This window comes from Diadema antillarum, unplaced genomic scaffold (genome assembly GCF_040938485.1).
Source record: "Diadema antillarum isolate AM-2024a unplaced genomic scaffold, OU_Dant_1.0 scf00000005, whole genome shotgun sequence".
Taxonomy (NCBI): domain Eukaryota; kingdom Metazoa; phylum Echinodermata; class Echinoidea; order Diadematoida; family Diadematidae; genus Diadema; species Diadema antillarum.
The window spans coordinates 14697-29012 of record NW_027270894.1 but is presented as its reverse complement, the minus strand read 5'-3'; the positions used below and the strand labels follow the sequence as shown (position 1 = coordinate 29012).

General features: G+C 39.5%; 1 protein-coding gene across 1 annotated transcript in view; it reads right to left on the bottom strand.

Moving 5' to 3' along the window:
• LOC139711807 (glucoside xylosyltransferase 1-like) overlaps nt 1-11977 on the bottom strand; it is a 35071-nt gene extending 23094 nt beyond the window's left edge. The window contains exons 1-2 of the mRNA XM_071623692.1: nt 11391-11977; nt 3735-3787 (exon numbers count right to left, since the gene is read on the bottom strand). Of these exons, the coding sequence (XP_071479793.1) occupies nt 3735-3787; nt 11391-11928 (591 nt within the window). The 5' untranslated portion in view covers nt 11929-11977. The remainder of the gene's footprint in view (nt 1-3734; nt 3788-11390) is intronic.
• Between the last annotated feature and the right edge of the window lie 2339 nt (nt 11978-14316).

The following is a 14316-nucleotide window of genomic DNA, read 5'->3' as shown; positions in this document are numbered from 1 at the left end:
AAATTGGACGACGGAACGTCTTGCTTGTTGACTAAAAATGAAACTTTCGTTACACACACAGCTAGCTGGCCAGTCAGTCCGGAAGAATGACGCACGCACGCAACACAAGCACGCCGATGCGATGAACGGAGGTACAGTGAGCAACGGACCCGATTCACCCGCACACAACTGACTTCGGCCAGCCTGACAGCGGAGTAATATGGTGCTTCGTACGTGGTAGCTTTGCCCGTGAAATTCAACTTGAAAATTTGATTTAATTTTCAGTTTGAGCTCGTACAGATATAGTTCAACTGTAAACAACTCATGACGTGTTACATTTGGTTCTTCATATGGTTCTTTCTGACCATATTGATGATTTTTTCTTGATTCGGTCATCGTAAACCCGTCCGTAGTTAATACTGCTGATGCACATAAACCAATGCGCTTACACTTGCGCACAAGTCCCCAATCCTTCATTCCGAGCATCAGTTGTCACACTCTGGAAGGGTTCACGATTAACCAAATCAAGAAAAATCTTGATCTAGACAGAAAGAGATCTTTTTATGAACCAAATTTTGCAAGTCATAATACGGCAACGACTAAACAACATCTGCACTTATTCAAATTGAAATTGCTTTTCATTTTTAAGTTGAAATTTAGGGGCAAAGCCACCACTTACGAATCACCAAGTCCTATCGCTCAACAGTGTACAACACACATCTGCAGCCGGAACATGCTTCACGTTTGACTCGCAGTTGGGTTACTACTACGAAATGAAGATTAATTTTCACATCCACCGGTATGGGCTATAAGTTTACGAGAAAGGTCGGTATAAAAGAAGAAAATTGCCGATCTGGAATACTTGGTTACAATGAGGAGTGAACTGTAGGTACCGAACTATGTCAACTAATCTTAATTAGTATTGCAGAAAAGTAAACAAACGACTTCGATCAAGATCATTACCTGACATAGCTCCGCCCAAAAGTCACGTGAATTGGCCAAATCTGAACACCGATCTCGAGCACGTATGCACGCGCGAAATCTAATTAATATTCCAATCATTTGGAGCGAAACTGGTGTCAGTTTAACTCGGAAATTTACGCTTTTGGGGAAATTTTACCGTGAAAAAGACGAATTTCGGCAGTTGGAACGCTGTTGTGTACACAGGTAAGGTATCATTTCTGTAAAAAGATTGTGTTTTGAAAAGTGTCCGGCAACCCTAACCATGAGTAGGTTTCTCCTAGAATTAAACATCAAAACTTCCCTCTCAAGACAACTTGGGTCTGCTCAGGGATAAGGAAACTGACTTGGAAAGAGATGCCAAATTGAAATAACTGGGGATGGTGAGTGGGAGGGGGAGGGGGAGGAAATGGAGGGGGAGAGAGAGATCCGGACAGTAGTACAACATCTGTCACATTTTATGGTTATGCTGCTATACATAGTACACAGTTCAACAGTTGGACAAGGACCACATTGAGAAACTGGTTGAACACAATCATACAATAGGCCCATTTACACTTGCTTGGAAAAATCATGATTTTTCTAAAATCGCAACATTTGGGTGCAAGTTGCTAAGCAGCTACACCCAAACGCCCTTGAAACATCGCCAGAAAAATCGCCAGCTGGAGTGCGATATAATATCGCGATTTTTCATCATGTGACTTTTGGTCTCGGATTGCACCAGGTCTTTACGCGCGCTCCCGATCCCTCTGTGGAACATGTAGAGAGTGGCCGCTGGCCAGAGTACAGGGTATGCTGTACATACAGGTAAACGGCCAATCCTCAGCTAGTTTCTCACCTCCCTGATGAAACTATATTGTATATGAAAACTAGTAACAAACCTGAAGTTCTCCAACCACGTATCATCACCCCATAACGATTTAACCAATTAATGGTCTCCCAGAAATGCGTTGATTTAGGGAGTGCCCATACTGCTCTCCGTGGTATACGTTGACTAATTTGTTGAATACAGCGGTACGTAACAAGTGTCGGTAAAACAATGGTGAATTCTTGCTGTCACCTGATGAAATACTAGTCCTAACTTCAAGTCCTACTTCTCATTTTCGTCATATTGGCGAAATTTCATGATCCTCGTGAATGCTACTTTCATTAACTTTCCCATACCAAGCTGAAAATGTTTAAAGCTGAAGTTTTACACAGCTGCTAGTGCTACACGTGTACTACACTCTCGAGAAACACAAATTTATGTGTGCATTGGACTGATAAAAAGCCCTGGCTCAACGTTCCAACCAGCTATAGGAAGCTGCGAGCAAAATAGACTGCACTGCAGTGTGAATACCAACAGCCCGCGCTTCCACTTGTCAACCCGTGCTGAAGAGAGGTAAATTACACATGCACACTACCGTCCAAAAAATTGTGATGTTTCGTGAAGCTCAGAATCATTGTGTTGAAACTATCATCACTGAGTACATTTGTACATCAGCCTTTAAAATTCTCTTCATCACCAATCATTTTTCCATTGAAAGAAGCTTCAAAAAAGTTCAAAGATTATTTCTATTCCTGTTATTTGCTGTCCTTGGTTTAATTTGCATGTCAGACAATTGGTTACAGTAATATTGTAGTCATCGTCAGACAATACTTAAAGGGGCTGTACAGTACTGGTTGAGGTGGGGATTCATGTTTTTTTACATTTCTAAGTGAGATAATGAGAAACCTCTTATGAAATATGAAAGAGCATGTAATTCTAATATTTGAAGGATTCAACGTTTATTTGATGAAAATTGGTTTTCAAATGGCTGAGATATCCAAAAAAGTGATAATAATAAAAGACTACAGGCCACGCCTTTTATTACATTGTAGGATCTCTTTGTTTCACCTTGTTTTTGGATATCTCAGCCATTTCAAAACCGATTTTCATCAAATAAACTTTTGATACCCCTTAGAATTGCATGCTCGTTGACATCTCATAGAGTGGTTTCTGAATATCTCGCAAAATGTTTAAAGCTGAAGTTTTACACAGCTGCTAGTGCTACGTATGTGATCTAATATAGCAAGATATATAGTTTTACCGCAAGTTTACACTCTCGAGAAACACAAATTTATGTACATGCATTGGACTGATAAAAAGCCCTGGCTCAACGTTCCAACCAGCTATAGGTAGCTGCGAGAAAAATAGACTGCACTGCAGTGAATACCAACAGCCCGCGCTTCCACTTGTCAACCCGTGCTGAAGAGAGGTAAATTACACATGCACACTACCGTCCAAAAAATTGTGATGTTTCGTGAAGCTCAAACTTCGCGTGCTTTTGCACAAATGTACACTGTAAACGGTGGAACCAAAATATCGCGATTTTAAAAATCGCGATGTTAGTAGGTGTAAATGCGGCTAATGATATGTCCCTTTGTTGGACTATAAAATGATAAATGAGTTTGTAAAGTGCTTTATTTGACGAGTCATTTCAAGATTAAAATTGGTTTGAGTCAACAACTGAAACACAAGTCTGTCACAGCCTCTGTCACATATGAATTTGGTTACACTGCTATTGCTTTGACAATTAATCAATTTGTTAAGTGCTTAAATTGATGAGTCATCTGTATTTGTCAATTGAAATTGGTTTGAGTCAATACAGATGTGTATGTATGCTATATGCTCAACATGAATGGCAATTGGAAATAAACGAGCTGTTCTGCTCGGCAATGCCACTGCACTTGTGCTAAATAATTAATCCCCTGATCATCTGGGCATCACAGCTGTTGCCATGGCAATCTCATCCGGCAACAGAGATGGGTCTTACCTTAATAGGTTCCTCCCGCTGTACAGGGGCTGGTGGTTCAGCTTTCTTTACACCTTTCATATTAATGAGAGAATGCAGAGGGTTGGAGGAAAGGTTTAATTGATATTTGGCAATGACAGATTACACCTCACTGATCACAGCACTGATGAGGCATCGACATTAATTTAATGACTTTCTGCATGGGAAATGTATGCCATACATTAAATCGTTTCCATGTGTCATAGTTGACCATTTTCTGCACAAGCTCTGTGATTTAAGTGGTTAGAATTGTATGGGACTGCAGGCTTTGACTTTCATATAAACTAGAATGACAATAAAAGATCAATTTTGTACTCCTGACAATAATGACTATAGATATCAGTTACACTGTGGTCAGAATCATTGTGTTGAAACTATCATCACTGAGTACGTTTCAGTACATCAGCCTTTAAAATTCTCTTCATCACCAATCACTTTTCCTTTGAAAGAAGCTTGAAAATAGGGTAATTCCATGGGGTTGGGACTGAAATTGTGACATACAAGTTGAAAATTCATGTTGGGTAAATTGAAATTTCCTTTTTCCCCCTGATTTGTTACTCCCATTCTTCAACATATTCCACTAGAAATCTGTTTATTACTTCGCACACTTTCAGTCAGCATGGGTTAACAGGTATGGCAAAATACCTATGTTACATGGACTTCATTTGTTGACATCCTTCATCATTTTGTGTTCTGAAATGATAGCAATGAACACATCCACGTTTTTTTCGTCCATAGCACATCAACATGTTATTTAACAGGCGCATGAGATCATTATTAGTAAGATTGTATGTTCTGATGTCAACTGCAAGCCACTTTTATTAACATGTTTTTTTCTACAAACCATTAACAATTTCAATCAAAGGTTTAACTTTTTCATCAAGAGTGACACAATGACAATATTCTTAAAAGCACCACAATTGAAGCAAGTGATTTGTATGGGTATTCAAGTGAAAACATGATTTTATTGTTATAATCAGGGGTTTTCAGACAACAACCTCGCCCACGGTGTACTACCTATGTTACACGGACAGTATGTCTTTGTAACATAGGTACACTACGACATATCAACTGATTTCCTTTATTGTGGTGTGAGATGTTAAAACCTACACATATAGACTTTATGTATGTTCCCACAAATAACACTATTGTAACAGTTCTTTGGAATAATATCTACTGCACACATGTGGAACAATACCTATGTTACACAGACTTCAATTCTTTGTAACTCTGATATGAAAGAAGGCAGACTTAATCAGAAGGAGAAGAAGAAAGTGAAGCTTTACACAATTTGACCTAATATACACTAACAACATCATCAACTAGTTGTCAACTAACTAAGAAAACTAGTAAAGAGAAATCAGACAAGTCTTCTTGTCTTCTCCATGTTCTTTGTTTGAAATTAATTTCTGCTCTTTTGTCCAATGTCCATTTAGCCCTCGATTTTTGTTTTTCTTCTGTCCATTTTCCCTCTGTGCAGTTTTCTTCTTGTCTAGTTTGTTACATTCGCTCTTCTTTGGTGTTGCTTTGTCGGCTTCCTCTCTGTTTGTGGAGTGCTGTGGATGTGTCCTTTTCACTCTTTCATGTAGTTTAACACGTAGCGGTGGTAGAGGAGGAGCCATGGCAGATTCATCAACAAACTGAACAAAAGGTGTAAAGAGAAATATAATAAAAAAAATAAAAGAAAATTTTTGTCGGGGTTGACTATATATTCCTGTTGATGTATCTGTGTGTTTATGAATGGAATTAAATAATTTTAACAATTTTGCTTACATTTCTACCTCTTGGCATACCCATTAGCTAGAGTTCCATGTGTACCTCCCACCAAAATTGGAAAAAAAAAATGGGTTATGCTTAAAATGATGTAAATATTAATAATAATAATATAGCATGTAAAACATAGGAAAATATCATTTTCATACTCTATGCTAAAAACTTGTTTTCAGATGCAAGCTACACTGCAGGAAGGGCAGATCGCTGCCTCCAGTGTCCTACAAAGTAGCTAAGGTTAGGGCTAGGGTCAGGGCTACGGTTACGGTTATGGGCCTTTCGATAGACTCCCAAAATAATACTAGGCCCTATTTTATATTCATCCCCCATCGAAATTGTCGCCCTCTTTTTGAATGATAGTGTAGAGCAATAATAGTCCAATTTTGATTGGGGTTCATAATTTTATTGAAGCCTTTCCTACCCACTACCCACCCAAACTGAATAGGACACTGGCATTTTAGCTTTGAGACTTCACACGTGGGTGAACATGGAATGGAAATGGTGAATCCTTGTGAAATGTTAACAACTTCATCAGAGCATCTAACAGGTCAGTGAAATCTTGGATGGAAAACATTGACATTTTCAAAGTAAATCTGTTAAAGACAAAGAATTTCACAGCTCCTAGTTCCCTCAATATCACCAGCAAAATAAGGCAAACTCTATTTCTCTAGTTCAGATGCAGTCTGGACATCTACGTTTTCCAACTAGTATATAGTGACTAATACTAACTCTAGCACGTCTACCTTGGTAGATACCTAATGACAAAAGGGTCCAAAAATTCACCATAATCGGGAGGTAAAACAATTTTATATTGCAGTGAAGATACACTGATATACTTTTGTACGGTTTTCTAAGAGAGGAATATATGCTCCTTTTGCAGAGACCGGCATGGACGGAAAATTTGGCAATCAAAATTATGAACATGAACCTGTAACAAATATCTCAGTATGTGGGACTACAGTATCATCGTCCACAGTATTTTTGGCCAGTTCAGAGGTTTAGATGTCGTTTTTTTTCCTCTAATAGAATTACAGAATATGACAAATGTTATTATTTTCGTAAAATAGCGTAAAAGCTTATCAATTGACATCAGAAACATTAAAACTCCTGTACCTACGTTACATGGACAACGGCAGAAAAACAGATCTTGCGCTGTCCAGGTAGGTGTATATTGGCTGTGAGTAGTTTTTCTGCCATTGGGGGAGGACTGCCAGTGACATGAATACAATTGCTGAAGTTAGTAGCTCTTCTTTTTATCGCGAGACGCGTCTTTCCTTACCTACGTTACACGAAGAGGCCGGACATCGCACTGAAGTACAGTGATATGTTCCGTATTTTCTCGTTTATTTGGAGGATTTTTATGCTAATTTTTGGATAAGAATACTCCTGAAATATAAATCTCATTATAGAAATAAAGTTTCTAATCATATTATGATTGGAAGTGTATGTAAAACCATGCTATACCTATGTTACAACAAAAATTGCCATGGACATCGTTTGTAACATAGGTATGAGGTTGCTTGAAGATGCTCTGGTGTTCTTATTTTGTTACAAATGTTTATGTGCCTTATAGCGTTTGTAGAAGTCACCTTGCCTCTCTTAATTATGATAGGCATAATGCTGAAAGGTTGTATATTCCTGTTTTACATTGCCATGAAAATGGCATATATTTATGTCACAACATAAACCACAAAAAACCATGGGACATCATTAGTGAAACAGTCATAGACAAAATACATTTGTACACAGGCTTGTTTTTTTTTCATCAAATAATTCTTCACACATTTCTCTCCAAGAATAACTGCAAACCACGGACAATTATTTGATAAATTTTTCAGAATATGACTTTTATTCCCTACACAACATGAAAATCTAGAGAAGACCCAACCCCATGGAATGACCCAATAGTTCAAAGATTACTTCTATTCCTGTTATTTGCTGTCCTTGGTTTAATATTGTAGTCATCATCACGTCATACTTAAAACCCCTCTCTGTTTTGGGGGCAATTTTTTCCTTAATCAGTGGCGTTCCAGAGGGGGGCGTACCGGCATGCGCCACCTCTATTTTTGTTGATATTTAAAACAAAAGAAATAAAAAGAAACAAATGAGATGAAAACAGAAGTAGCAACAGAAATATTGTCTGCACCCCCCCCCCCCTCTCTTTTAACGGAATTCCTGGATCCGCCCCCGATTGTTCCATAACCCACTGAGGACGAGTCGCGAGTATACTCGGGCAAGTGTCTATGGAAAATGCATGTTGTACATAACTTTAGCAAAATCAGCCCATCCTCTACTTGGGTTAATGTCATCTAATTTGTCAAATAAAACAAATACACAATGTACAATGTTGCGGTACACATAGTATGTCACCACATCAAGCTATTAAATCAAAAGATTGGAATTTTGTCATTTTGTCCAATCATAAAGCGTGGATTGAGTACCAGTATGATAGAACAATGGAAGCCTGACTGGTATTTTCTTCCTATGGGATTGAGCGAGTATCAGTTTGAAGTTACTATACATCCTATGTGTTCATACAAGATCCCAGATTCACGAGGGCACTGTTGCATGGACCCAAGCTTATGCACTCTGCATTGTTCCGAACACAATTCAAACAGTGAGTAAATGAATAACAATTTAAATGGTTGCAATAATGCTCCTCCAGTTTGATAAAGGTAGGGTGTCTGTAGCATTTTTGCAACTTTTGAAATTCTATAAAAGGTGGATTATAAACTATTTCATATGAAAGAAAAATATGTCATTAGCATATATTTCAAATTTCATGGCAAAATAATTATTCTATCTCGAGAAATTCAACTTTCAAATCACTGCAATATTACAACTTTTTTTTGACGAGCACGCACGAAAATGTGTCCAAATCATGTTTGCAAACAAGGCCGATAAGTAGCATTCGCGTGCAGATCGCCAGCGACCGGTTAATGAGCGTACAGCGGATTGCTAAAACGCGTAACCAGCGCAGAAGCCACTCCCCCTCGTGTCGTCATAATACATGTTGTGCGTACGTATACAGCGCTCAGCGTTGTGAATGAATACGAAGCGCATGCATTCCGGCCCAGCCAACATCGGCGGACGAGCTAGCGAGCGTGCATTTGAGTGTATTATTGTTACTACCTACACACTGTACACACGCGCTATATGCGCTACACTACGTACGTGTGTACACACGTACACAGCTGGCTACTGAATGCGACGACTACATAACACGTCGACGCTGTCGAGATCTATATGGCAGTTCATGTGAAAATGTTATATGGCTATTTAGCCATGAATGCCACTTTACCACCATTCGTGGCTGAAGAGTATAGCTTCCAAAATCGTTGCTTGCCCTTTTTTGTCGATTGGAAGTTCAGTCGTAAAAATCGGTATTTGTACCTACCTTCCACCGCGGTACCGCTTCACAATTGACTTGCCTGATATGGTGCGTTGTGTAGCCTAGGCCTATCTGTTGTGCTGCATAAGATCGCGAGAAAGACTGTAACTCGTGCATCGTTAGTGCACTTTTCTATTAAAGTATTAAAAAAATAAATATGACTCTACATGGTCATTCGTTTGGATTGTTAACTCATACATTGTAGGACCTGTTATGATCATTATCAATCCAGTAATAGAACATGTACTTTGACTACGATGAAACTTATGCGCCAGGTGGCTTACGAGCGTGTATACATACATGCACATTGTGAATGTAATGCTGGGCAATCGTAACCCCATAGAACTCAGTGCTGTAGAACTATCGCAAGCGAAGCGACGTGACAGCTCGCTAGCTAGCTCAGTCACTGTTTTCAGTGGCACAGGTGTGCGCGCGCGCACGTACTCGTAAGTAGACACACACACAGCGATCTAGCGAACTACAGTACATTGTATGTAGCTACGTGGCTACCTTGCGACGGTAGACACACTGCTGACCTACACGTGCAGGTCTGTGAGATACACACACACACACACACAGCGCGCGAGCTAGCTGCATGCGCGCCATGTGGCGGCGAATGCGTGTAGATTTACATATGTATGAGCGTATTTGCTCGGACGTTACTATGGTTGTTGCATACGAAGCCACGCCTAACACGTTCGCTGAGATCAAAAAGTTATTGCAAGGGGTATCTTCTAGGCAATATCCCCGGTCCAAGACGTGGAGCTAGCGAAAAACCGACCTCACCATCGGATTCAGCACATCCTAAACTACTCGCATGCCACACGCTGGTACATGTAGCGAAGCAGACGCCGAGATATCGAGATAGGTGTGATTCTAACGACATTTACACCAATTTATCGTCGGAGTCATGTACCAGCGCTTTGATAGATTATGGAGCAAAACTTCCTCTTTCATATGATACCAAATTTGTTAGGATTCGATAGCGGCATGGACCGGGGATTTTGCAATAAATGCGATTTTTTAGCACAAAACGCGGGGTCAAAACAGCGTAGGCGCGCGACTCCATTGTGTTCTATGGGGCTTGCGTGTTGTAAGATAGGGGCGCGTTTTGTCCGAAGGTTGGCAGTGCGCGATCAGACACCCTAATAAAGGTACTGTACAGAGAAGAGATGCAAGAGAGCACCCCTCCTGGTTGATGTGAGGGTTGCTGCCATCTTTTATCACAAAAATTGACAATGTAAAGCTAGTTAACTGTCAATCAAAATTAGATCACATGGAGATTTACTCTCAGTTTGTCTCTTGATATGGCTGTTGTTCAGGAACAACAGCCTGGCAGGATCAGCCTGCTGGTAGGGCCTACAGTTTTCATATTATATTGTAAATATATTTGTACTCTCATACCCCGAGAGGGGGTCGATAGAGTCAATAAAATCTTACAAATCTTACAAATCTTACAGTGGCCTTCCAGGGCATTATAACCAAGTCCTCGGGACCGGCAGTTTTCATTTGTCATATCGAAATGTTGTTATAACCAAACAATAAACAATAAAAATACATAGGGTGGATAATGTTGTGGCCTGAATTTTTACTTGGTTGTAACCGGAATTTCATTATAACCTAACTATACACAGCCCAGTCGATGTACATGTAAGTACAACTAGCACAGTGTACTAACAGCGTCTGGTCCGGCTAGTTACAAGTATAACCATGTTCATTATTTATAACGGAAATGCAATGTACTCCTACTGCATATTAATACTTCAAAGACAATGTTTACTTGCTAGCTTGCCACAGAAAATTGGCATTGCATGTAAATATGTGATCTAATTTTGATTGACAGTTAACTAGCTTTACATTGTCAATTTTTGTGATAAAAGATGGCAGCAACCCTCACATCAACCAGGAGGGGTGCTCTCTTGCATCTCTTCTCTGTACAGTACCTTTATCAAACTGGAGGAATACTAACAGTCAACACTGCCTACATTGTACCTTAACCCGCTAATGATGAGTCCCAAGGATGCTTGTCCTCAGGCAGAGGTTTATGGGAAATGCGTGTTGTAGCAAAATCAATCTGTCCTCAATGGGTTAAAGCTAAATAATAAAGGGACATTGTACTCTGTAGTAAAGTTTCTAAAACATTAAACATTTAATGAGTAATGAAGTTTCACTACTATCAAAATTATGATATCTTGCCAGATTGGTATGTCCACGTTCCATTCAAAGCGAAAAGTTCTACACCACATTAATTTGACAATTTAAGTAAAGCAAAGGCTAGGGTAAGAATTATTAGTTATTATACAAAGTCAGAAAGGAGCAAGCACAATCTTCATCAATTTCAAGTTGACTATACACCTTTGTACAGTTTGTACAAAATTGTTTCAGTGATGTATTCTGATAGTGATAAAATTTTCCCATTCATCAACCTAGAGTCAGAGTAGAATAGGTTACCATTTATATACAGATATAATACCCACCACCACCAGACTGTACAGCCGCCCGATCACGATCCTGCCCGGGCGCACCCACGTTTCGCGAACCCTGCTCTTGCCCTTGGCCTTGGACTTGGTTCTGCTGCTGCCCCAGCTGCTGTGGTTTCAAGCTAATTGGGTCTGGAAATTTCTTGCTTTTTTGCGGTTTTCGCTGATCAATTTCGTCAGATTTAGCCTGCTTGACAACTTTCTGCACATTCGCTCCTTCTCTAGACTTCACTTGCTGTTTGTCCACGGGTATACTTTCCCTCCGCTGATAAGGTTGTTTTTCATTCACTTTTGCAACAAGGGGAACGTCCATTCCTCCCTGCAAAGAAAGTTGAGCGGCTCTCGCCACCTCAGCCTCGCGGTCACTCGGGCTACTCTCCCGTTGAGTGTAGCCGTACAGGGCGATCAGACCCACTAGTGATGCCAATAAAAGCAGCGGCTTGATTTTCACTCTCATCTTCCGCGATCTGCTGGGCAAAATTTCGCCAAGTACGATGTAGAGAGCTGGAGTAAATAGGGCGAGGTGGTGCAACATTTGCGTAGCTTCTGGGTCTGTATTTCCGGTAAATATATGGCGCTTATTCTGGGTACGTGGACAGGCTTAGCGGTATTCATGAACCGTGAACTACCGATATGGCTTCGCGTGTATCGCATCGTGCAATGCATAAGCATCGATGATACCAAAGATTCAGTCTGCGATCTTTGTGCATATTTACAATGTACTGTGTGTGTTGAGACAACGTAGACCGCGTACACGTACCGTACCGTGGCAAGACTTCACGCACACACACACACACATACACAGTAGATTGATACAAAACAGTAGATGGATACAAAATCGAACCGGGAAACCGGCGTGTTTACGCATGGAGAACAGTGTCCACCTCATGCGTGAAACCCTTGAATTCATCCGTCTATGCTCTACCACGGTCTGTATTTTGTATGGCATCCCAACGAGTTCACACTGGCAAAAATGGTCCCTAGTGCAATACTAGTAGTGAAAGATCAAGAGTGTACGTGTGATAAAAAGAGAGTGTAGTGGTGTATTATCTTTGGTGTGATACTTTACACATGCAAGTCTGAAGAAAATGTTACGAACGTTGATGTTGTATGCATCTATTTCCACCAGTGTAAACATACCGCATTATCGGATTGATTGGTTGACACGTGTGATAAATCGAGCTCCACCCACATCCCACCATGGCACACACCTACAACCGCAGCTAACGAAAACAGCATGGTCAAATAAAATAACACCAGTGATATAAAACCCTACACAGCCGTAATATACATTTTTTTTTTTTTTATGAAGAGAACATCATTAGTTCTAGGAGTGTTATTTCCATTTATTTCCAACATTTATTTTGGTAGTTGTGTACAGTGTCTCTAGCAATTGGAAATGGTGGTTACAGGTTGAGCTAACATTATCTTATTCAATGGCGAAAAGCCGACGTGGGGATGCATTTGCTATGTCCCTTTTCCAGTTATAGGGCAACTCTTTATCAAAACAGATCAGTCATATTCGATCTAAAAGTCTGTACCAATTAGATCATTATTTCAAGACGCTAGATGACTCCTTTTTTTATTTATGTTTTTAATTGATTTTCAAAATTAATTCATATAACATATTCTGTAAGGTTAGCCTGGAATGCACAATACAGGTAACGTCAACTGGCAGTTTCGGAAACATCTGGCAAAGAGTCACTTGGCTGCATACGATAATTGGACTGTATAGGGGAATATAAATTACTAAAGTGAAATAGGCCCAGGGCCCTGTTTTATGAAGAGTTAAAATTGATTATATAGTTGATTTCAACTGTACAAGTCTATGGCAGCCTGTGTAGTAAGGAAATTTAAAATCGATTTTATCTTTTGATAAAATGGGACCCTGGTCATGTATGCCCTGCTGGAAGTAACCAAATGAAACTGCTCAGCCAGAGACGTGTATTAATCATAGAAGTTACTTATAGTCAATGATGCTCTGCAGCTCTGGTATAAGACTGACATTTTTGTGATCGATGATCTATATTCCACTCTCGTTTTTGTCAGTTTGTAACGGAATAGAAAATTTCGACAATTTTCTAAATAATTGTGTAACATAGCTCACTGCGTGTTTTGTCTATTGTAAGTTATGCAATTTGGAAGCCCAAGAGACTGGTGTGTCAGAGAAGTAATTCTGACGCACTTTTGTTGACCTCGACTTTCAAATTCTTGACGTAATCATAATCCTATAATATGAAAACAGTATAAAATCGATGAAAGCATAAAACTATGAAAAAGTGGGCGGGTGGTTTGGGGCGGTTCAGTTACTAATGGGTTCGTGACCCTAATAATTGGTATTGGAATAATGTTCCTTAATTAAGATGATGCTTATGACGAATTCGATGATCAGACTGGATTGATGAGCCCTAATCCAGCTAAAAGTTAAGAGAACCTGCAATTGGGCATGCATAAAAGTATCTTGTGCACGGGCTTGTATAATGACCAAAATATTATAGGACCTATATAATACTAGTACTTGGACACTATATACGTAAGGCATATATGGACTACAATTGTAAATGGATTGGTTCTTAGTATAATCGCTGTTTCACACTGCGATATAAACATCCCTCAATTTTATTATTCTTATTATTATTATTATCATTATTATTATTATTATTATCATCATTATTATTATTATTATTATTATTATTATTATTATTATCATTATTATCATTTTTAAAACGGCAGCTAGCATGTTTATGACTATTCTTTTTAAGACGGGAGTGCAGGGGCTTGTTGCGGGCAGTTACAGTACGTTATAATTCCGTGTCACCATGCCATAGCACCCCCCCCCCCCCATTTTTATCCGAAGTATGGACAGAGCCTACAGAAAGTATGGTTTTCTTTTCTTTTTTCCACATATTTCTTCACAGAAGTT